Raw genomic sequence first — 24,289 nt, forward strand, 5'->3', positions numbered from 1 at the left:
ATGAAATCTGTAAGATATTAATTTCCACCTTTTGTGGGCATTCATACTGTGTAACCCACACTTGACAACGCTACAGGTGGAACTGAGAAGGCACGATGCATAGAAGTAGAACTGAAAGTAACCCAGAGAAAGAATTTCAGCAGAGTTGGAAAACATGACAGATTTCATTTTCAGTCACTATCGTACAGAGTGCGGACACTATACAGTGGTAGACAGCCATGACCGTGAACAAGCTAGCAGCAGACTACACCCATGTTTTGCAAAAGCAGAACTGACACTTTGTACACTGATTGCCGATACCTTCTGGTCTTGTGAGGGTCATAATTGAAATTTATGATGGATCAGGATTAACCGCTTCACTCAGTTCAAAACAGGAAAAGAAAGTAATGAGCCACATACAGCACAAGTTATTCGGAAACGGCTAACATGTATTTGCTTGTTGAGACTCCCAGAGTATTGTTAACAAGGTAGTTCAAGCCCAAACTCTAGTGGGGTTACATGCAACCACAGTTCAAAATATCCACTACCTAATCTGTCACGTTACAAGTGTCCACATTAACCTAAATTCTGAACTTTACTTAACAAGTGTACACAATCCTTTGTTATAAAGTTCTAGGTCACAAGGCTGAACCCGATGTTATATTACACGGTGTACATCGATATCGACAGGAAGTGCAAAATGGCTAAGCAGGGATGGCTAGAAGACAAATGTAAGGATGTAGAGGCCTATCTCACTAGGGGTAAGATAGATACCGCCTACAGGAAAATTAAAGAGACCTTTGGAGATAAGAGAACGACTTGTATGAATATCAAGAGCTCAGATGGAAACCAAGTTCTAAGCAAAGAAGGGAAAGCAGAAAGGTGGAAGGAGTATATAGAGGGTCTATACAAGGGCGATGTACTTGAGGACAATATTATGGAAATGGAAGAGGATGTAGATGAAGATGAAATGGGAGATACGATACTGCGTGAAGAGTTTGACAGAGCACTGAAAGACCTGAGTCGAAACAAGGCCCCCGGAGTAGACAATATTCCATTGGAACTACTGACGGCCGTGGGAGAGCCAGTCATGACAAAACTCTACCATCTGGTGAGCAAGATGTATGAAACAGGCGAAATACCCTCAGACTTCAAGAAGAATATAATAATTCCAATCCCAAAGAAAGCAGGTGTTGACAGATGTGAAAATTACCGAACTATCAGCTTAATAAGTCACAGCTGCAAAATACTAACACAAATTCTTTACAGACGAATGGGAAAACTTGTAGAAGCCAACCTCGGGGAAGATCAGTTTGGATTCCGAAGAAATACTGGAACACGTGCGGCAATACTGACCTTACGACTTATCTTAGAAGAAAGATTAAGGAAAGGCAAACCTACGTTTCTAGCATTTGTAGACTTAGAGAAAGCTTTTGACAATGTTGACTGGAATACTCTCTTTCAAATTCTAAAGGTGGCAGGGGTAAAATACAGGGAGCGAAAGGCTATTTACAATTTGTACAGAAACCAGATGGCAGTTATAAGAGTCGAGGGACATGAAAGGGAAGCAGTGGTTGGGAAGGGAGTAAGACAGGGTTGTAGCCTGTCCCCGATGTTATTCAATCTGTATATTGAGCAAGCAGTAAAGGAAACAAAAGAAAAATTCGGAGTGGGTATTAAAATTCATGGAGAAGAAATAAAAACTTTGAGGTTCGCCGATGACATTGTAATTCTGTCAGAGACAGCAAAGGACTTGGAAGAGCAGTTGAATGGAATGGACAGTGTCTTGAAAGGAGGATATAAGATGAACATCAACAAAAGCAAAACAAGGATAATGGAATGTAGTCTAATTAAGTCGGGTGATGCTGAGGGAATTAGATTAGGAAATAAGGCACTTAAAGTAGTAAAGGAGTTTTGCTATTTGGGGAGCAAAATAACTGATGATGGTCGAAGTAGAGAGGATATGAAATGTAGGCTGGCAATGGCGAGGAAAGCGTTTCTGAAGAAGAGAAATTTGTTAACGTCCAGTATTGATTTAAGTGTCAGGAAGTCATTTCTGAAAGTATTCGTATGGAGTGTAGCCATGTATGGAAGTGAAACATGGACGATAAATAGTTTGGACAAGAAGAGAATAGAAGCTTTTGAAATGTGGTGCTACAGAAGAATGCTGAAGATTAGATGGGTAGATCACATAACTAATGAGGAAGTATTGAATAGGATTGGGGAGAAGAGAAGTTTGTGGCACAACTTGACCAGAAGAAGGGATCGGTTGATAGGACATGTTCTGAGGCATCAAGGGATCACCAATTTAGTATTGGAGGGCAGCGTGGAGGGTAAAAATCGTAGGGGGAGACCAAGAGATGAATAGACTAAGCAGATTCAGAAGGATGTAGGTTGCAGTAAGTACTGGGAGATGAAAAAGCTTGCACAGGATAGAGTAGCATGGAGAGCTGCATCAAACCAGTCTCAGGACTGAAGACCACAACAACAACAACAACATCTTAACACTATGCTGTCCGGTGACACCACAGCAGTGTCATGCACAAAATAGTGGTCAATGGCCGCCAACACCACAGAGGTGTCACGCGCGAAATAGCGGTCAGCGGCCGGCAACACCACATGCCGTGAGCATAGTATTGCTCAGTGGCCTGCGACACCACAGTGGTCTCGTGTGCATAGTATTGCTCAGCGGTCAACGACACCACAGTGGTGTTGTGTGCATAGTATCGCTCCATGGTCGACAACACCACAATGGTGTTGTGAGCACAGTATTGCGCAGTGGCTAGCGTTAGCACTTCAGTATCTTTTGCATTCTGTTGGTGTTCTGTTTAGGTAACAATAAGTTGCACACATCACAAGGTTTTTGTTTTTATAAGTACCTGTGCCCTTTCATCATGACAGAAGAAAGAAACAATACAATTAATTACGATGAATGCGTGGACGTCTTGTCCGGGGTTCAGGACGACTTGGCCAACTGGGAAGAAGATATCGGATATAAAAAAATTAAAGTGAAGCAGAATCGTCGGAAGATAGTGAAATACGTCCAGGAAGAATTCGGCGAATGCTACAGTTGCCAACTGATTCAGATGAATCAGATGAAGACGACAGTGCACAGTGGTCGATTTACACTTTGATTTACCGACAACCAATAACAAATTTGAAGGATCTCAGAGTCCAAACATATTTCCCAAAGATACATAGAGCATCGAGGATATCATACAATTATATATTGGGAACGATCTATTTGAATATATTAGCAACAAGTACTACAGTCAAAATTGCAATAGAAGGAAACTGGATAGCAAAAATGTTGAATTTGTTGATGTTACGGAGCCCAAACTTAGAAAATGGTTCGGGCTTGCTATCCTTATGGGAATTATTAAAAAAAGGCAAGGATTGATGTTTATTGGTCAACGAATGCATTGACAGACACACCAATATTTCGCGAAACGATGTCCTGCAACTTCAGACAAATATTATCATTTTTACATTTTTCCGGCAACAACAAACTGGATAATGCTAACAGACTTTTCAAAGTGCAATTCGTAATTGATTATTTTTCCAAAAAGTTTAAAGAAACTTTTAATCTAAGTCAAAACATCTCAACTCATGAAGGAATTATACCGTGATGTGGACGGTTAAATTTTAAGTTTACAATCTGCCGAAAATTATGAAATATGGCTTACTCATTTGGATGCTGTGTGAGTCAAGTACAGGATATATTTCCTCATTCAAGATTTATTCTGGTGCTGGACAGCCTTTAGCAAAAACAGTGATGAAACTATTGACACCTTCTTATGGAAAGTGGCATCACCTCTACATGGATAATTATTATAACAATGTAGAACTTGCAGAGAAGTTACTTGTAAAGAAAATTCGAGTTTGTGAAACAATACAGAAAAGTATAGGATTTCTGGAAAAATTAAAGCGCGCAAAAGTCAATGTGTTTGAAGCTTTTCATCAATGGAAAGGTGAAGTACTCGCACAGGTATGGAGAGCTGCAAAAACTAAAATGATACAAATGATCACTACAATACATAATGACACTTTGACTGACACTCAAAGAAAATGTGGAAAAACCAATTACAGAATTAAAAAGCCTGAAAGTGTATTAGATTACAACAAATACATGAAAGGAGTGGATCAGGCAGAAAAATATTTGAGTTATTACCCTATATACAGAAAAACTATAAAATGGTCAAAAAAGGTTTGCATGTACCTCTTTAACTGCGCATTATTTAATGCATTCCGTACATGTCAATATTTCAATACAGTACAAGGATGTAGATGGTGGCTGTGAACTGGGCAGGCACTACACCTCCACAAAAGCTAATTGCTCAGTTCACACCGCCATCTACACCATAGTATGGGTCAGAAGATGGTTCATCTCTTTGTGTTAATCATATACCTTTTTCGAATGAAACATTTACAGGCAGTTCGCCACAAAACTGTCCAATGTAACTGAATGTAAATAACAATTCATCCTCCTTTTCCAACAGACACTACCACTGTTCCCCTCAGGTGTTCCAACTCTATGTAATAAATGGTTGGCATTAACCTCCTAAGTTTTATTTAGATGCACTATACTTTCGAATGTCACATCCATGATTCTGCACAGGAATCTGCATCACCATGAAACATCTCTCTTTTCACTAATATTTTATGCACGTTGAGCACTGAATGGCCGAAGCCTATTTCTTTGAATGCTGTACACACTGAGAATTTCCTGTCTTAAAAAATCATATTTCTGAAGCAACATAAGCAATTTAGATAGTTTTGGATGTTCTTTTTTCTTATAGTAGCTGTTAAGAAAAAGGGTGGATTAACAAGTAACAACTCCTGTATCACAAGAAATTTAATAACGAAAATATAACAGCCAAAATAGCACAGATCATAGCTTGAGCTGTCCTCTGAAGTATCTTTCAGCATAGTCACTGCTCATTTGTACACATTTGCATCATCACTGAACCCAGGGATCAAATCTAGTTTGGAAAAATTCATGGTTTTGATTCTTGAGACGATTTTAAAACTGTTTTAACCTCAACCATGAAGAAAATGCTGTGTGGCATTGGGCGAAAAAGTTTGGTAATAGAGAAGCAGACATTACCGTGCAGTGGCCAGCTGATGACATCTGTTGCAGGTACCAATCAAGAATGTCTCGATGAAGTGATTCGAAGAGACAGATGCATTATGATTCGAAGAGACAGATGCATTAAGAGTTCACAATCAAAAGTAAAATCTATGTAACCATACTTATGAAACTTGGAGAGGCAATAATCCATGCCACTGGAAGCAATTTTTCACTACTCAAGTGACTGCAAAAATGGGTTGGTAAGTAGTACCTCATGTACCCTACAGCCCTCATTTCACCCCGTCTGACTTCTATAGGTTTGAACCTATGAAAGACAACCGACGTGCTTAAATGTAGTAGTAAAATTCTTACAACATAAATAGTTGTGGACTGAATGACTTGGATGAGGTTAAATATGCTTTAAAATCATGGATCAAGAGGAAAATCCTGAATTTTTCCAAACTGGTTTTGATGCCTGGGTTTGACGATGGCACATATGTGTACAAATGCATGGTGACTATGTTGAATGATAGTGTATAGAGAACAATTCAGGTTATGATCTGTAGTCATTCTGCTAAAAGTTTGTTATTAACTTTTTTTTCCAAAGGAGACATTACTTTTTGATTCATTCTCATATACGATGACAAATAGCATCTTTCTGGAAATTGTTCAAAGCTGTCATTGCTGCTTCTTCCTTAGCCACCTTTTGCCCTTGTCTGCAGCTTTGTTCTGTCATATTCATCAGAATATATACTGCACTGTTCGTTCTCTATCATTAAAACAGTGTTCTTGCTTATTTTCAAAGCTGTTCCAGTCCTCTTAAAAACAACATTACAAACTAGACAAATGACAGCACTGGTTGATTGCAATGCATTCACTTTTATGTTTCAAATATGCACACGTTCATTTGTCAGTGCAGCAATGTGGCTTGTCCTACCTGCTCAAACGCAGTCCATCACTGGGTAGGCTTCCTGCGACCTCTATTATGGTGATAATACCTCCAAAATGTGACCACTGATTCATCATATGTGAGAGGTGTTTAAAAGGAAAGCTATGAAACAATTCTGTGGGTATAACTGAAGTCTATTTAAAATTAATCACTAAATTCCCATACGTAACTATCTACTGTTTCAGAAGCCAAAGGATTCCTTATTCACAGAATTCCTGTGGGTGTGACACTAAGCCACTCCTTCACTGTGTCCTTCAGTTTGTCGTCTGAGATGAAGTGCTTCCCTATGAGATTTTTTTTTTTAATTTTTTAGGACCAAACACATGGAAATCACAGGGTGACATGTCTAGGCTGTAGGGCAGATGCTGAAGCTGCTCCCACTTGAACTTGGCCACTACACTATGTGTGTGTGACTTTGGAGGCATGTGAACACGTGTCTTCGTCAAATAGAAACACTCTCGGCATAAGCAGCCCAGGCCATCTGCTCTTGATGGACTTGTGTAAGCTACGTAGTGTCTCACAGCATACGTCACTGCTGATGCTTTTCCTGTGCTAGAGGAATTCAATGAGTATCGGACCTTGGAAGCTGAAACAGATGTTGAGCATCACCATGCCCCTGAGAGCACAGCTTTGAATTTTTTGTGAGGAGGTGACGACACAGCTTTCCACAGCATGCTGTCCTGCTTTGTCTTTGGCTTGAAGTGACGGCACCACGTCTCATCACTAGCTATGATATGCTGAGAGAAAGTAGGGTCTTCATGGTACCAGGACAGGTGTTGCAGTGCTAGCCTCATATGCAGTTCCTTTGCACTTCGCTGAGCTTCTTCTGAACCCATGGCACACCCAACTTCTTGCAACCCAAGCTGCTGTGAACAACTGTCCACACTGTTCCAAAAACGGCCCCAACATCACTGCCAATATTCACATTGTGACACATTGTGACACGCAAATCACTTCTCACCATGTCATTCATCTTATTGATGAGTTTGGGCTGATTACCATGTTTGTCTGGCTAGGGCTCTGGTCATCCACTCAAACATTCCCTACCTTCAGAAAAACAATCACTCCACTTTCTCAAGACACGAAGTCTCCCCCATATACGGCCACCATCCTTTAATGAATATCAGTCGATTTAATCCCCGTCCACAGTCAGAAAACTAACTACTGCTCAGTCATTGAATTCTGCACTGTTAACGCAATGGTATCCGCACATGCACTGCCAAGTCAAGCAGACACAACACACAACTGCCTGCTTTTCCTCTGGATCATGTGTCCATGTCTACACACAATCATGCTTAGCACTACATTCCCATCCCTAGATGTCTCACTATGTTGTACCACAGTGGCATATGCAAATTTCAACCCGATTGGTTGCTGTGACATTTTGTACCTTTTCATCTGAACACTCATTACACATTTAATGGTTATAATCCAATCAGAATTTTGCACAAGTGCTTCAGTTCTTTGCTATGAAATATTCTTTCTGGCTGCTGCTCTGTAAGTGGTTACTCACAAACAGATGTTAACATATCCCATTACAATAAGTGTCATCAACAATGCTCCACAGAACATATCAGTAATGACTCTGCCCGTTGACTTGATTCTCATAAATTGTAAATATCGCGCAATATAAGATTTTAGAGTCAGCCTCTCAGAATTTTGTAGTATGGATCTACATGACGCATAGCACCTTTCCTTCAGCATCTGCCACTGGATTGTGTTGAGGGCTTTCTAAGGGAGCTCTTGGACTTGTTACACAAATCTGTGACAAAGCAGACAATTCTTCTTTGAATCTGCATTATTCCTTCCAATAATCCCACTTATTAAGGGCACAGACCAATGATCTACACAACTTTTCTTCTCACCTATGTTATTTCTCTTAATACAGATTATCTCATATTATGACACTATGTTCATTAGAGACTATAGTTCTTAACACTCAAAAATGTATTGCCACCATCCACATCAGACAATACCACAGGCACAAAAGTTATTTTCATTTCCTGATCACATGAAAATGGTGTACAGGAAGGACAACCATCAGCAAGCCTTCATTTTAATTTATTTGATTTACCCAACACAGTCATTTTACAAGAGGGATGTGGTAGGAAGGAGTATGCTGTCCAACTCTTCTTGGGTTATATGAACTCGGAATTTGAATAATAAACCTCACAGTGATGCACAAAAACTCTCTTGTAACATCTGCTACTGGTGTTTCATAGTTGTCTATGTGATGCTCTTGTGTTCACCAAATGAACGCAATATAAAATACACTGCTCCTTTGGATTTCATCTCCTCTATTAATCCTGCCTGGTGAAGGTCCCACAAACGTAAGTTTTGTGAGGTACTTCTTTTGTAGATAAATTATGTTTCTTAGGGTTCGTCCAATAATCTCAGTCAGGCATCTGCTTTTCCTACAGCTAGTTTTATGCCATTGGTTCACTTTACATCATTCCAGATGCACATTCCTCGATATTGTATGGTTGGTTATATCTCCAGAAGATGATCAGCACGATCATACAACTGAACAATGACAGGTCTGTCTGCCTATTCATGAACAATACGTTACATGCATTTATGATGAAGAAATCAACTATTTGTTACTGAGTCAAGCACCTATTCTCCCGAGATTGCCTTGCAATTTGATACAACTTCATGCTGCTCCAACTTTTCTATTTACAGCAGTGTCAACCATGACAGCCATACGGGCACCTGATATGTCTGTGCTATTTGAGTATAGTGCATGCTTGGTCTATTTAAGGAGGACATTAAAATTTCCCTCTCCACCACATAGAGAGTTAAGTAATATCAATCTAAAATCAACTGCATTTAAACCTTCAACCTGGTTCCAAATTAGATGACTGCAGTCAGCCATGTAAACAATGCTACAAATTGTGAGCTTTGTGAGTGTAAATTCAGCACACCTCCCCTCCCCAAATGATCCCACAGGAGGCCTCTAAACCCAGGGGAAAGGCATCATCGGTTGGAACATGAACAAAAATTGCAGCCTGCTACAACAGATGTGTTTGACAGTCGTCTTTAACTCCTCATTCAGTTCTCCAAGGCTTGATAGCTACCACCACCTGATCATGACCAACAAAACATCTAGCTGCATGTAGACTTTATGAAATTCCCCTCATAGTCTCGTAATCTTATAGTATGTCAGAAAGAACTAACTAGGCACGTGAAAGAATCCAAAGAACAGGTAGCATATATGAGGGCTATCCACAAAGTACATTACGTTTTGGAATTAAAAATAAATAAAGTATTGGAAATTTTTTTTATTATATACAGATGAAAGCCACACTTAAATATTACTTTTCTACATAGTTGCCATTTAAATTAATGCATTTATGGTAGCGATGGACGAGCTTGGAAATTCCTTCATCGTAAAATTCGGCCGCCTGCGCCTTCAACCACGTAATGACTGTCTTTTGGGACAGAAAAGGTGTGATTTTTGTGGATTTCCTGGAAAGAGGCACTACAATAAACTCTCAAAGGTATTGCCAAACTCTGCACAACCTCAGAAGAGCAATACAAAACAAGCGCAGGGGAAAGTTGGGCTCAAAGAGCTTGCTGATTCACGACAACGCCCAGGCCCACACGACAAATGCCACTCGTGAAGTTCTCCAATCTTTTAAGTGGGAGTTGTTTCCTCACCCGCCGTACAGTCCCGACCTGGCACTGAGCGACTTCCACTTATTCCCAGCAATGAAGAAGTGGTTGGCTATGCAGCGTTTTGATGACGATGCACAGCTTCAAGAAGAGGTAACCACGTGGTTGAAGGCGCAGGCGGCCGAATTTTACGACGAAGGAATTTCCAAGCTCGTTCATTGCTACGATAAGTGCCTTAATTTAAATGGCAACTATGTAGAAAAGTAGTATTTAAGTGTGGCTTTCATCTGTATATAATAAAAAAAATTTCCAATACTTTATTTATTTTTAATTCCAAAATGTAATGTACTTTGTGGATAGCCCTCGTACTAATGTAAGTAAACTAAATGCTTTGCAGAAACCACTTCGTGTGGCTGCTTACTGTGAATGTCGATGCAATGTTGAGCTAATTTTTCAGTGGTTACTGATTTGTTTAATCCAGGTGACACACTGGCACTTACGGCAACATGAACCTCCTTTACAAAATTCTTACACACGAGACTAGTTCTCATAAACATACAAAATAACAAGGAGATATTCAAAAAGCAGAAGGAGCAACTGGAGTTTAATGTCCTGTCACCAATAAGGACATTAAATACTTAGTAAATGCTTAGACCAAAGAAAAATGAGGAAGGAAACTGGCCATTCCCTTTTCAGCAGAACAATCCCACCATTTCCACTAAGCAATTTAGGGAAACCACATAAAATCTAAACCTGCATGGCTGGAGTAGGATGTAACACTTCCAGAATGAGAGTACAAGGTTTTAACCAAAAACTGCCAACTTAATTGTTATCAAAAACTAATGATTTGCACAAACCAAGTACTGGCAAAGCTAAACGGTAATGGATTTCTAAAATTTGTTTCAAGAGTGTTACCTTCTTGTACAAACTAGCCTGATGAAACAATAAATATCTTCTGCACTCAAACATACAGGTATTAAATTATGATAAACTTTTGTCGATAAAGCTAAATACTGTAAATAATAACCCACATTATCCAGTTTTTCACGGTTCTCTTTCAACTCCCGGTCATGAATAGTGTATTCAAGAGATCTTCTCATTTTATCCCACTTTTGATACTCTTTTAGTTCTTCTTTCTCCTCTTCCAAAGTTTTTAGCCGTTCTTCAATTGTCCTCAGAAATTCCTCAATTTTGTCCAGCTTGCCTTCAGTTTCTGTAAGAAGAAAATGTGTGTGTGCACCATCCTTACAGGATTAACAATAAAATGGATATTTCTGGAGGGGGAGATATATATATATATATATATATATATATATATATAGAGGGAAACATTCCACGCGGGAAAAATATATTTAAAAACAAAGATGATTAGACTTACCATACGAAAGCGCTGGCAGGTCGATAGAAACACAAACAAACATATACATACACACAAAATTCTAGCTTTTGCAACCAATGGTTGCTTCGTCAGGAAAGAGGGAAGGAGAGGGAAAGATGAAAGGATGTGGGTTTTAAGGGAGAGGGTAAGGAGTCATTCCAATCCCGGGAGCGGAAAGACTTACCTTAGGGGGAAAAAAGGACAGGTATACACTCGCACACACACACACATATCCATCCGCACATACACAGACACAAGCAGACAATGTCTGCTTGTGTGTGTGTGTGTGTGTGTGTGTGCGTGTGCGCGAGTGTATATCTGTCCTTTTTTCCCCCTAAGGTAAGTCTTTCCACTCCCGGGATTGGAATGACTCCTTACCCTCTCCCTTAAAACCCACATCCTTTCGTCTTTCCCTCTCCTTCCCTCTTTCCTGACGAAGCAACCATTGGTTGTGAAAGCTAGAATTTTGTGTGTATGTATATGTTTGTTTGTGTTTCTATTAAACGCATCACTACATGCAAACGTCAAAAGATACCTCAAATGATGATAAACATCTAACTACACTAAACATAATTTTGTATACGATGTGAACTACTGTGTTTAGCCAATTATAAGATGACTTGAATGTAAGATAAAACAATGGAATGAAACAATATTAGCGGAGATGCCGAGTCACAGATAGGCACAACAAAAAGTGTAGTTTCAATTGCCTGAGATTGCAGTCGCGTGTGTGTGTGTGTGTGTGTGTGTGTGTGTGTGTGTGTGTGTGTGTGTGTGTGTGTATTGTTGAGGAAGGCCTTAATGGTCAAAAGCTTTAATTGTGAGAGTCTTTTTCTTGTGTCTGTCTGCGACTCAGCATATCCGCTATATGTTGAGTGGCAACTTTCCTTCTCATAACACTGAATACAAGATACCAATTTTAAGAGGCACATTGAGAAAATTTTACTTTTAACATGCAGTGCAACAATAATTGAAATTTTTGGATGGAGCAATATACAAAATAAAGGCAACTATTCATTTACAGCAGATCAACGAATGGAAAACAGGAACATATTAACGAAAAACAGCATTCACACTAGTTGTTGAACACTAGATCTTTTTCTAGCAATATTACACTACTCTCTCTCTCTCTCTCTCTCTCTCTCTCTCTCTCTCTCTCTCACACACACACACACACACACACACACACACACACCCGTGGTGAAGCCAAGAGATATCCTGTATAGTTTTACTGATATAAAGTACCTGCCTAAAACAGCTAACATTATACCAATTCTAAACTTATGACATCATCATCATCATTTAAGACTGATTATGCCTTTCAGCGTTCAGTCTGGAGCATAGTCCCCCTTATAAAATTCCTCCATGATCCCCTATTCAGTGCTAACATTGGTGCACTCCATTATTTGCCGTAAGCTAAAGATCTGGTCCTGACAACCTCTAAGAGGCCTGAACCCACACTGATTTTCATCCAATTTGTCCTCAACTAATACTCGCACTTTCCTTTCAACAATGCCTGAGAAGATTTTACCCACAATGCTGATCAAAGAGATACCTCTGTAGTTGTTACAATCTTTTCTGTTTCCATGTTTAAAGATTGGTGTGATTACTGCTTTCGTCCAGTCTGATGGAACCAGTCCCGACTCCCATGCCATTTCAATTATCCTGTGTAGCCATTTCAGACCTGACATTCCACTGTATTTGATGAGTTCTGACTTCATTTCATCCACCCTAGCCGCTTTATTGCACTGCAATCTACTGATCATTTTCTCCACTTCCTCAAATGTGATACTATTTCCATCATCATTCCTGTCCCATTGTACATCGAAATCTGAAACATTACTGATCGTATTTTCACCTACACTGAGCAACTCTTCAAAATATTCCCTCCATCTGCCCAAGGCATCAACAGGATTCACCAGCAGTTTTCCTGACCTGTCCAAAATACTTGTCATTTCCTTCTTACCTCCCTTTCAAAGACTGCTAATTACACTCCAGAATGGTTTTCCAGCAGCTTGACCCAAGGTCTCCAACTTGTTTCCAAAGTCTTCCCAAGATTTCTTCTTGGATGCTGTAATTATCTGTTTGGCTTTGTTTCTTTCTTCAACATAACTTTCTCTGTCTACCTGAGTTCTAGTATGTAGCCATTTTTGATATGCCTTCTTTTTCCTTTTACAGGCTGCCTTGACTGTGTCATTCCACCAAGCTGTTTGCTTCATCCTACCTTTACGCACTACTGTTCCTAGACATTCTTTGGCCACTTCTAGTACTGTGTCCCTGTACCTTGTCCATTCCTTTTCCAGTGACTGCAATTGACTACATTCAACTAACTGATACCTTTCTGAGATCACTGTTATGTACTTGTGTCTGATTTCCTTATCCTGAAGTTTCTCCACTCTTATCCACCTACACATGGACCTGACCTCCTGCACTTTCGGCCTCACAATACCAATTTCCCTGCAGATTAAATAGTGATCAGTGTCATCAAAGAATCCCCTGAATACACATGTGTCCCTCACAGCCTTCCCGAATTCCTGATCTGTTATTATATAGTCAATGATAGATTTGGTTCCCCTGCCTTCCCAAGTATACCGGTGAATGTCCTTATGTTTAAAAAAGGCCTCCATATCCTCTCCAAATTTACCCATAACCTTTTCATACCCTTCTGTTCGATTTCCAATCCTGGCGTTAAAATCACCCATGAGCAGAACACTGTCCTTGTCCTTTACTCTAACAACTACATCACTGAGTGCGTCATAAAAACTATCCATCTTATCTTGATCTGTCCCTTCACAATGCGAATATACTGACACAATCCTAATTTTCTTGCTAGACACTGCCAAATCTATCCACATCAGTCGTTCGTTTACATACCTTATTGCAACTACACTGGGTTCCATTTCTTTCCTGATGAAAAGCCCTACACCCCATTGTGCTATTCCTGCTTTGACTCCTGACAGGTAGACCTTGTATTCTCTCACTTCCTCTTCTTTCTCACCCCTTACTCGAATGTCACTAACAGCTAAAATGTCCAACCCCATCTTACTTGCAGCCTCTGCCAGCTCTACCTTCTTCACAGAGTAGCCCCCATTGATATTAATAGCTCCCCATCTCGTTACCATTCGTTTGCCGAGTCGTATCTTAGGAGTCCCTGGTTTGTCAATTAGAGGTGGGACTCCGTCACCTCCAAAGGTCCAAGGCATTTTGCTCTGATTGTTGCCAGCATCATATTTATAGTGCCAGGGAAGCAGGTTGCTAGCCTTACTTGCCCTGGGTCCCATTGAGTTTTACCCCTAACGGTTGAGGGACTAACCGGTGGATTTGGTAGTCTTTGCCGTCTGAGCACAAAGGTGGCCACGACTCGGAATATGTCCGAGATGCCCAACCTTATTCCAAAGAAACTGGTATCCCGACTGTCAGGACCACTTACTTGGCCACTCATACGTTGCCCGTGGTTCATGAACTAGGACATGATACCAGGAACCCACACCATGAACCATGAAACTTATGACAAAGAGAAATAAAATAAATTTAAAAAAATGGTTTACATTAATTTTATCTTTATTTCACTATTTCAGCAACAACAACAACTATCTACATAAATACACTTGATGCCACTGTAGCTGCACTATAGAGGGTACCTTGTACCACTACTGGCCATTTCCTTTCCTATTCCACTTGTGAACACAGCAAGAGAAAAACGACTGTCTGCATGCCCCCTCATGAACCTAATTTTTTTTACCTTGTCTTCATGATCCTACACAAAATATACGTTGGTAGCAGTAGAATCATTCTGCAGTCAACTTCAAATGCTTGTTCTCTATGTTCTCAACAGTGATTTGCAAAAAGAATGTCACCTTCTCTTCAAGGACTCCCATTTGAGTTTATGAAACATCTCTGATACTTGAGTGTAGCTCGAACTTACTAGTAACAAATCTAGCATCATATCTCTGAATTGCTTCAATGTATTCCTTTAATCTGAACTGGTGGGTATCCCAAACTCTTGCACAATACTTAAGAATGTACGCGGTCTCTTTAACAGATGAACCACAATTTCCTAAAATTCTCCCAATACACCAACATCGACCATTCACCTTCCCTACTACAGTCCTTACATGACCACTCCATTTCATATCACTTTACAACTTTATGCCTAGATATTTAATTGATATGACTATGGCAAGTACCACATTACTAATGCTGTATTCAAACAATGCATGATTGTATTCCTACTCATCTGCATTAACTTACATTTTTCTACATTTAGTGCAATCTGCTTCTCACCACACCAACTACAAATTAGAAGTCAGCCTATATCCCTCCTACAGTGATTAGCCTAGACTGGTGAAGAACCAGGAGACTAGCAAGTAACATATTTAGGTTTTCTGTTTGTTTTTATAGTTGGATTCTTAAATTCTTTGCATATTTTTGTGTGGCTGTATAGTTTAATTATTACATTCGCTGAATATTTTTATATTGAGCTATAGCATTGCATTTTAGTAAGGCAGCGTGTACATTAGTTCCATCTGTAGCGCGGTTGTCATTTGTTTGTTCTTTCTGGACACTCAGTAACCACTGATTACAGCTCAGTTAGCTCTCAGCCTTCATTGGTAAAGTGCCAGGAGACTAGCAAGTCACATACCGTATTTACTCGAATCTAAGCCGCACTTTTTTTCCGGTTTTTGTAATCCAAAAAACCCCCTGCGGCTTAGAATCGAGTGTAAAGTAAGCGGATGTTCTGAAAAATGTTGGTAGGTGCCGCCACAACTAACTTCTGCCGTCGAATATATGTAGCGCTACACAGGTATGCTTTGCAGGCACAAAGACAAATACTGACGCCAAAACCTCTGAGTCAGTAAATAATTTTAAAAAAAGGTGGAAGAAGAGCTTTTTTCTCCGCCCCAAGTTTCGACCACTGCATTTTCATACATTATCCAACGAAGTAAATACAAATTCCGTATTGTTCATCTTCGAATGTAGCAGCATTTCAATGTACTACGAAAATCCGACTGGCAAGACTGTTTGGGATGTTTGTCAATATGGCCAATGCTACGTTCTGAATTTTTTCCTACCTGTGAGAAGAGATGGTTTCTAATAGGAACTTTTATGAATTGTGAATCGCATGCAGTATTCTCTTCACCATAAGAATAATACGAATATAAACATTTTGTCATGTATTCTTTCGTGTTTGCTGCTATCTCATTTAAATCCTGTCTGCCTAATAAACTACGAAACTAGTGTGAGACAACAGTAAACGCGGAAGAATATACATATCATGTCATGTTTATATTCATATTATTCTTATGCCTAATAGTGATACAGTCAGAAATGAATCACGGCATTGACTAGATTTTTAAATCTAAGATGACTCTAATTTCTGTGCAGAATGTAATGTACAAAAGAGGCGTCTGCAAAGATTTTCAAACGGCGAAAAATTTTAGCTTAACTCTCGTTCAGAACATCTTGTATCATACGCAGTCTATTATTTGGTTCTTGTTGATCGTTATCAAAGAAAGCAGCAGTGTAAGTAACAACAAATAGTTGTTGTATATATATATTGTAAGCGGCGCTAGCGCGCTCAAAAACAAGCCATGCTGCGAGCGGCGAGAGGTCGTGAACACACATTGACAAACAATGCATGACACAGTACAATAACGCATTTTCAGCTTAGAGTGATGTAAACACCTATAACAAAGAGAACAGCACTTATCAGATCAAAGAAAAATAAGCAATCGATTCAAACCAGACCAAGCACGTGAAAAAGGAAGGGTACCCGTATAAATACGGACGGAGCGGCTGACGCATAGCAATGGCTACCTGGTAAAGCTTAACTGCTAAGCTTACGACTCGAACCAAACTACTGTAGCTATATCGTCATTCATTCGACCTAAATTGTGTCTCATATTACAATGGACCAACTTTGTTTTGATTTGGAGGTGCGGCCTAAAGCTTTTCTCTCCCCTTGAATTTCGAGTCTCAAATTTCAGGTGCAGCTTAGACTCGGGAAAATTTTTTTCCCTTGATTTCAAGTCTCATTTTTCAGGTGCGGCTCAGATTCGAGTAAATACGGTATTTACCTTTTACTGTTTGTTTTCAAAGTTTAGTTCTTAAGTTACTGGAATGAATAGGGTACGTGCATGCAGTGTGCAGACACAGGAGGCCAGAGTTTGCGATAACTGAAGATGCTAATGGCCACAGTCAGCCATCTGCAGGTCTGCGGAAGTGAAGAAGGCTAATGCCTCAAGGTGTGGCGGCAGCAGAGAAACTGGTGCAATACATGGAACACTTCAGGTATCACTGGTTTTGCCCACAGGCTCTGCTGTCGCGGCAGCTCCCAGTGTACCTGATGCGAGAGACCCATGCGCACTGCAGTGTGTGTGGTGGGTTGTCATGCAGTCAAGTCACTAGAGGTGGAGAATCAATGTGGAGGTTGGCCATCTGGCCTCACTCACTCACTCACTCTGTGAGTGGAAAGAGGGTAACTCCTTCGACAGGGTCTGAGTAGGCACACATCGGGGGTGTTTACTAATCGTCGGGAGGCACAATATTAGCATGTTTTGGAGCCTTTTAAGGAAATAGCGCCCAGGTATGGAAAGAGTCCCAGTGTGCACTCGGTGCCAAGAGGTCTCATCTCAGAAGTGAGGAGGTCCTGCCTGCAGCTATCGAGGGTGCAGGGTGCAATAGTCTGCAAGTTGTTGCTTAAATCGGTACCAATAAAGCCTGTCACTTGAATTCTGCAGACATCCACAGTTCCTACAGTGGCAGGCGAAAGTGGTGAATATTGCTGGCTTCGTTTGTGGGGGGCAAGAAGAGTTCACAATTTACAGCATTGCACTCAGAGTTGATCGGGGTCCTTTGGTTGAAATCCTCCACTTGGCTCCAAACCAGAGGCTTCATCGATTCTGCGATGGTCATGGCTGCAGATATCTGGACCTGTGCTATGAGGTGGAGAGGTTTGGACTCCTCTTCCTCCTGACAGATCACAAGTGGACTACACAAAGGAAGCAGCTACTTGGAAAGCAGAATACATTGTTTTTAAGGCTCAGCAGCAGTTTGAGGCTCTCTGATGAACACTTGCCAGTTGATACGCAGAGAGGAAAGTCAGACTGCGTATGAAGTAGACACATTTCGGCTGTCAAAATTTTAAAAGTATTTGTATCCAAATTCCTGAACTTACTGCCCTCCTGGAAGTCTGTTGTGCTCAAATTATTCTTGGAACAGAGAACTGGCTGAAACTTGAAGTAGGAAACACCCAAATGCATAGTACCTTTCGCATCTATATTGACATGAGAATGTGACACTATTACTTCATCTCTTGCTTTCAAGCATGTTGTCTGACAAACTTCCTGGCAGATTAAAACTGTGTGCCGGACCGAGACTCGAAACTCGGGACCTGTGAGGACGGGGCGTGAGTCGTGCTTGGGTAGCTTAGTTGGTAGAGCACTTGCCCGCGAAAGGCAAAGGTCCCGAGTTCGAGTCTCGGTCTGGCACACAGTTTTAATCTGCCAGGAAGTTTCATATCAGTGCACACTCCGCTGCAGTGTGAAAATCTCATTATGTTGTTTGACTGCCACACTCTCACTAGCTGTGCAGAAAGAGCAGCCGACATATCCCCTTTCATTTCTATCATACCTCATGGTGAGCACTGACAACACTGCTGCACAGAACACGAAGTATATCATGAAGTCCTATTTAGATTTTTACCATGTCCCACGGAAAGGTATACTATTTTTGAATATTTGTTCATCTTTAGAGTCAACCGAATTCTGACTACAAATGGATTCAGGCCAACTGCGGTTTAAACATGGTATATGTTCACAAAAAGCCACAGTACGCAGCATACACGCCCATCATTGGCAGCATGATGAAAATTGCTGCTCTCAGCCAAGATGGTGTGTCACTGTTCCCACTCTGTTGTTGTTGTGGTCTTCAGTCCTGAGACTGGTTTGATGCACATCTCCATGCTACTCTATCCTGTGCAAGCTTCTTCATCTCCCAGTACCCAGTACAACCTACATCCTTTTGAATCTGCTTAGTGAATTCATCTCTTGGTCTCCCTCTACGATTTTTACCCTCCACGCTGCCCTCCAATACTAAATTGGTGATCCCTTGATGCCTCAGAACATGTCCTACCAACCGATCCCTTCTTCTAGTCAAGTTGCGCCACAAACTTCTCTTCTCCCCAATCCTATTCAATACTTCCTCATTAGTTATGTGATCTACCCATCTAATCTTCAGCATTCTTCTGTAGCACCACATTTCAAAAGCTTCTATTCTCTTCTTGTCCAAACTATTTATCGTTCATGTTTCACTTCCATACATGGCTACACTCCATACAAATATTTTCAGAAACGACATCCTGACACTTAAATCTATACTTGATGTTAATAAATTTCTCTTCTTCAGAAACGCTTTCCTTGCCATTGCCAGTCTACATTTTATATCCTCTTTACTTCGACCATCATCAGTTATTTTGCTCCCCAAACAGCAAAACTCCTTTACTACTTTAAGTGTCTCATTTCCTAATCTAATTCCCTCAGCATCACCCGACTTAATTCGACTACATTCCATTATCCTCGTTTTGATTTTGTTCGTGTTCATCATATACCATCCTTTCAAGACACTGTCCATTCCGTTCAACTGCTCTTCCAAGTCCTTTGCTGTCTCTGACAGAATTACAATGTCATCGGCAAACCTCAAAGTTTTTATTTCTTCTCCATGGATTTTAATACCTACTCCGAATTTTTCTTTTGTTTCCTTCACTGCTTGCTCAATATATAGACTGAATAACATCGGTGCTTGGCTACAACCTTGTCTCACTCCCTTCCCAACCACTGCTTCCCTTTCATGTCCCTCGACTCTTTTCGCTCCCAGTATTTTACCCCTGCCACCTTCAGAATTTGAAAGAGAGTATTACAGTCAACATTGTCAAAAGCTTTCTCTAAGTCTACAAATGCTAGAAACATAGGTTTGCCTTTCCTTAATCTAGCTTCTAAGATAAGTCTTAGGGTCAGTATTGCCTAACGTGTTCCAACATTTCTACAGAATCCAAACTGATCTTCCCCGAGGTCGGCTTCTACCAGTTTTTCCATTCGTCTGTAAAGAATTCACGTTAGTATTTTGCAGCTGTGACTTTTTAAACTGATAGTTCGATAATTTTCACATCTGTCAACACCTGCTTTCTTTGAGATTGGAATTATTATATTCTTCTTGAAGTCTGAGGGTATTTCGCCTGTCTCATACATCTTGCTCACCAGATGGTAGAGTTCTTCCACCTTTCTGCTTTCCCTTCTTTACTTAGAACTGGGTTGCCATCTGAGCTCTTGATATTCATACAAGTGGTTCTCTTCTCTCCAAAGGTCTCTTTAATTTTCCTGTAGGCTGTATCTATCTTACCCCTAGTGAGATAAGCCTCTACATCCTTACATTTGTCCTCTATCCATCCCTGCTTAGCCATTTTGCACATCCTGCCGATCTCATTTTTGAGACGTTTGTATTCCTTTTTGCCTGCTTCATTTACTGCATTTTTATATTTTCTCCTTTCATCAATTAAATTCAATATTTCTTCTGTTGCCCATGGAGTTCTACTAGCCCTCATGTTTTTACCTACTTGATCCTCTGCTGCCTTGACTACTTCATCCCTCAAAGCTACCCATTCTTCTTCTACTGTATTTCTTTCCCCCATTCCTGTCAATTGTTCCCTTAGGCTCTCCCTGAAACTCTGTACAACCTCTGGTTCTTTCAGTTTATCCAGGTCCCATCTCCTTAAATTGCCACCTTTTTGCAGTTTCTTCAGTTTTAATCGACAGTTCATAACCAATAGATTGTGGCCATAGTCCACATCTGCCCCTGGAAATGTCTTACAATTTAAAACCTGGTTCCTAAATCTCTGTCTTACCATTATATAACCTATCTGAAACCTGTCAGTATCTACAGGCTTCTTCCATGTATACAACCTTCTTTCATGATTCTTGAACCAAGTGTTAGCTACGATTAAGTTGTGCTCTGTGCAAAATTCTAGCAGGCGGCTTCCTCTTTCATTTCTTAGCCCCAATCCATACTCACCTACTACGTTTCCTTCTCTCCCCTTTCCTACTACCGAATTCCAGTCACCCATGACTATTAAATTTTCGTCTCCCTTCACTATCTGAATAATTTCTTTGATTTCATCATACATTTCTTCAATTTCTTCGTCATCTGCAGAGCTAGTTGGCATATAAACTTGTACTACTGTAGTAGGCGTGGGCTTTGTATCTATCTTGGCCACAATAATGCGTTTACTATGCTGTAGTAGCTTACCCGCATTCCTATTTTCCTATTCATTATTAAACCTACTCCCGCATTACCCCTATTTGATTTTCTGTTTATAACCCTGTAGTCACCTGACCTGAAGTCTTGTTCCTCCTTCCACCAAACTTCACTAATTCCCACTACATCTAACTTTAACCTATCCATTTCCCTTTTTAAATTTTCTAACCTACCTGCCCGATTAAGGGATCTGACATTCCTCGATCCGATCCGTAGAATGCCAGTTTCTTTCTCCTGATAATGACATCCTCTTGAGTAGTCCCCGCCTGGAGATCCGAATGGGGGACTATTTTACCTCCAGAATATTTTACCCAAGAGGACGCCATCATCATTTAACCATACAGTAAAGCTGCATGCCCTCGGGAAAAATTACGGCTGTAGTTTCCCCTTGCTTTCAGCCGTTCGCAGTACTAGCGCAGCAAGGCCGATTTGGGTAGTGTTACAAGGCCAGATCAGTCAATCATCCAGACTGTTGCCCCTGCAACTACTGAAAAGGGAAAAGGTTGCTGCCCTCTTCAGGAACCACGCGTTTGTCTGGCCTCTCAACAGATTCCCCCCCCCCCGTTGGGGTTGCACCTACGGTACGGCTATCTGTATCGCTGAGGCACGCAAGCCTATCCACCAACGGCAAGGTCCGTGGTTCACGGGAGGGGGGGGGGGGGGGGTTCCCACTCTAACCCTTCCAAATTCCTCAAAACAAATTTGCACATGCAACCCAGTGTCGAAGTTTCATATGTAGCTCTAAGACTGTCCCTATATTAATCTATAACACAACGTAACAACACTGACCTCAGTAACAACAGTTTAATCTGCTTATCTAAGATGACCCTGTATTTTTCATACCCCAAATTTTGGAGAAAACCTTATCTTATAAATGGGTAAACAGGTATTAACTTCTAGTTCCAACATTTTTATTTCTGGAAAACCTAAACAAAGCGAAGTTTATGTGATTTGTAGAAATCATGAACTAAAGGTTATAAGTTTCCGTACAGTCTAAAAAAATATACCTTTCAAAATGGCCTTTGACTCTTCCCTCCTTTCATCATACACTCTTGTGCCAGCCACTTCTCGTAGTAACTTCAACCTATGTGAATCTGGTGCTGTAGCCATTTGGTTAATCTAGAAATAAAATTTCAATAAATTACATATTATTTTGTCAAAATAATGTATTTGAATAAAGTCATATTTCAGAACCACCAAGAGCTGCTGATAACATAATTCTTCATTAACTACAGGTTTCAATCATCTGAGCATCTTCAGGTATAATAAAATTTTTACTGTACAGTTGGCATGGCAATGTGATATCAAATAAGAGTCATCCTGTGACAACGGTAAATCAATTATGCCGAGGATTGTGAGAGGATCACTGTTTTAATAAATCCATCAACACTGCATAATACTTTATTTTTAGTTCCACACTCGGATTTGGTACCTTATTCCATTTTCAAGTGGACTTACATACGGTGAAAGCATATATCAGCAACAATTCAAATATAAGAGTACAAGACCAGTAAAAGCTTTTGTCAGGTGCACAGTCTTTCATTTTCTGTAACAACTGTATTGACAATGCTCACACTTATGATACATTACGAAATAACATGTACTAGATATTCTATTGTATATACAGTTCGTGCACCAGAATACAGTTTGACACCTTAATTTTTAATGTGCTTCATTAATTACATTTAAACTGTTACGGACACAGGCTTCTTATTATATAGGACCATTTACAAATGTTATAAGATACTGAAACTAGTTGTGGAGTTCAAAATAAATATATGATGAAAATGAGTTAGTTTTATTACGACACAAAGCTTCTGCCAATAAATTATGTTTACTTACAGTCAGTCCGCTGGAAGAATGTGGAGCACATTGTATGGAGGGGATACTCTAGCTCCAATCTGAGCTCCGGAATTTGTATGTGTCACCATGGTGACGGTGCTGCACTGCCACTTCTATGACTCAAGGTTGCACATGGTGGCTCTCAATGGCTGAAAAGTGTCTGTCCTGTGTCCATCATTTGTTGTGGATCGTGATTTACTAATACAGACTGTGTTCACAGTGCAATGTAAAGTGTCATATTGTTAATGTCAAACATAGATGATACGGCCTCTTCCTCAGACCACAGAAAAGTAGGCAGCGACACTACCTTAAAGAGCCAATCCTGTGAGCTCGAATATAATGTACGTGGGTGGTTTGAAAATTTCTCAGAATCACCATGAGAGGTCACTGCTAGCGTGACTTGTTCACATGATATTCATAAGACTGTTGTCTGTAAACACGTGCCTGTTGTTGTTCCCACACAGTGATTTGCAAAGATGGAAAAAATTGAGATTCGAACAGTGATTAAGTACTTCATAAAGAAAGGTATGAAGGCAATGGACATTCATGCCGATTTCCAGAATACACTGGGGGACTATGCTCCTTCATATTCAACTGTTGCCAAGTGAATAAATGAATTTAAATTTGGTTGGGAGAGCTTATATGATGATTCATGCAGTGACCAGCCAAGATATGTCACTACTTCAGAAATCATTGCAAAAGTGCACAAAATGGTCATTGAGTATCACTGATCGAAAGTGCGTGAAATTGCTCACGCTTGCCAGATGTCACCTGAAAGTGTTTCTCACATTTTAACTGAAGAATTAGAAATGAAAAAATTATCTGCAAGATGGGTGCTGTGACCCTTGATGCTGGATCAAAAACACATGAGAATGGACATATCGGAACAATGTTTGCCCCGTTTTAGGAGAAATGAAGAAGATTTTCTGTGCCGTTTTGTGATTGCAGATGAAAGTTGGGTGCACTACTATATTCCAGAGACAAAACGACAGTCGAAGCAGTGGAAAAATGCTGACTCTCCACCACCAAAGAAGGCAAAGATAATTCCTTCGGCGGGAAAGGCTATGGCATCAGTGTTCTGGAATGCAAAGGGGATTTTGTTTGTAGATTATCTCCCCACTGGGGAAACAAACATTAAAAAAAAAAA

The 24,289-nt window shown here is 40.3% G+C and overlaps 1 protein-coding gene across 1 annotated transcript in view; it reads right to left on the bottom strand.

The window, feature by feature from the left end:
- LOC124792692 (structural maintenance of chromosomes protein 3) overlaps positions 1–24,289 on the bottom strand; it is a 205,756-nt gene that overhangs the window by 143,491 nt on the left and 37,976 nt on the right. Inside the window, exons 6-7 of the mRNA XM_047257959.1 lie at positions 22,308–22,419; positions 10,646–10,827 (exon numbers count right to left, since the gene is read on the bottom strand). Of these exons, the coding sequence (XP_047113915.1) occupies positions 10,646–10,827; positions 22,308–22,419 (294 nt within the window). The remainder of the gene's footprint in view (positions 1–10,645; positions 10,828–22,307; positions 22,420–24,289) is intronic.

The sequence above is a fragment of the Schistocerca piceifrons genome, chromosome 1 (genome assembly GCF_021461385.2).
Source record: "Schistocerca piceifrons isolate TAMUIC-IGC-003096 chromosome 1, iqSchPice1.1, whole genome shotgun sequence".
Lineage (NCBI taxonomy): Eukaryota > Metazoa > Arthropoda > Insecta > Orthoptera > Acrididae > Schistocerca > Schistocerca piceifrons.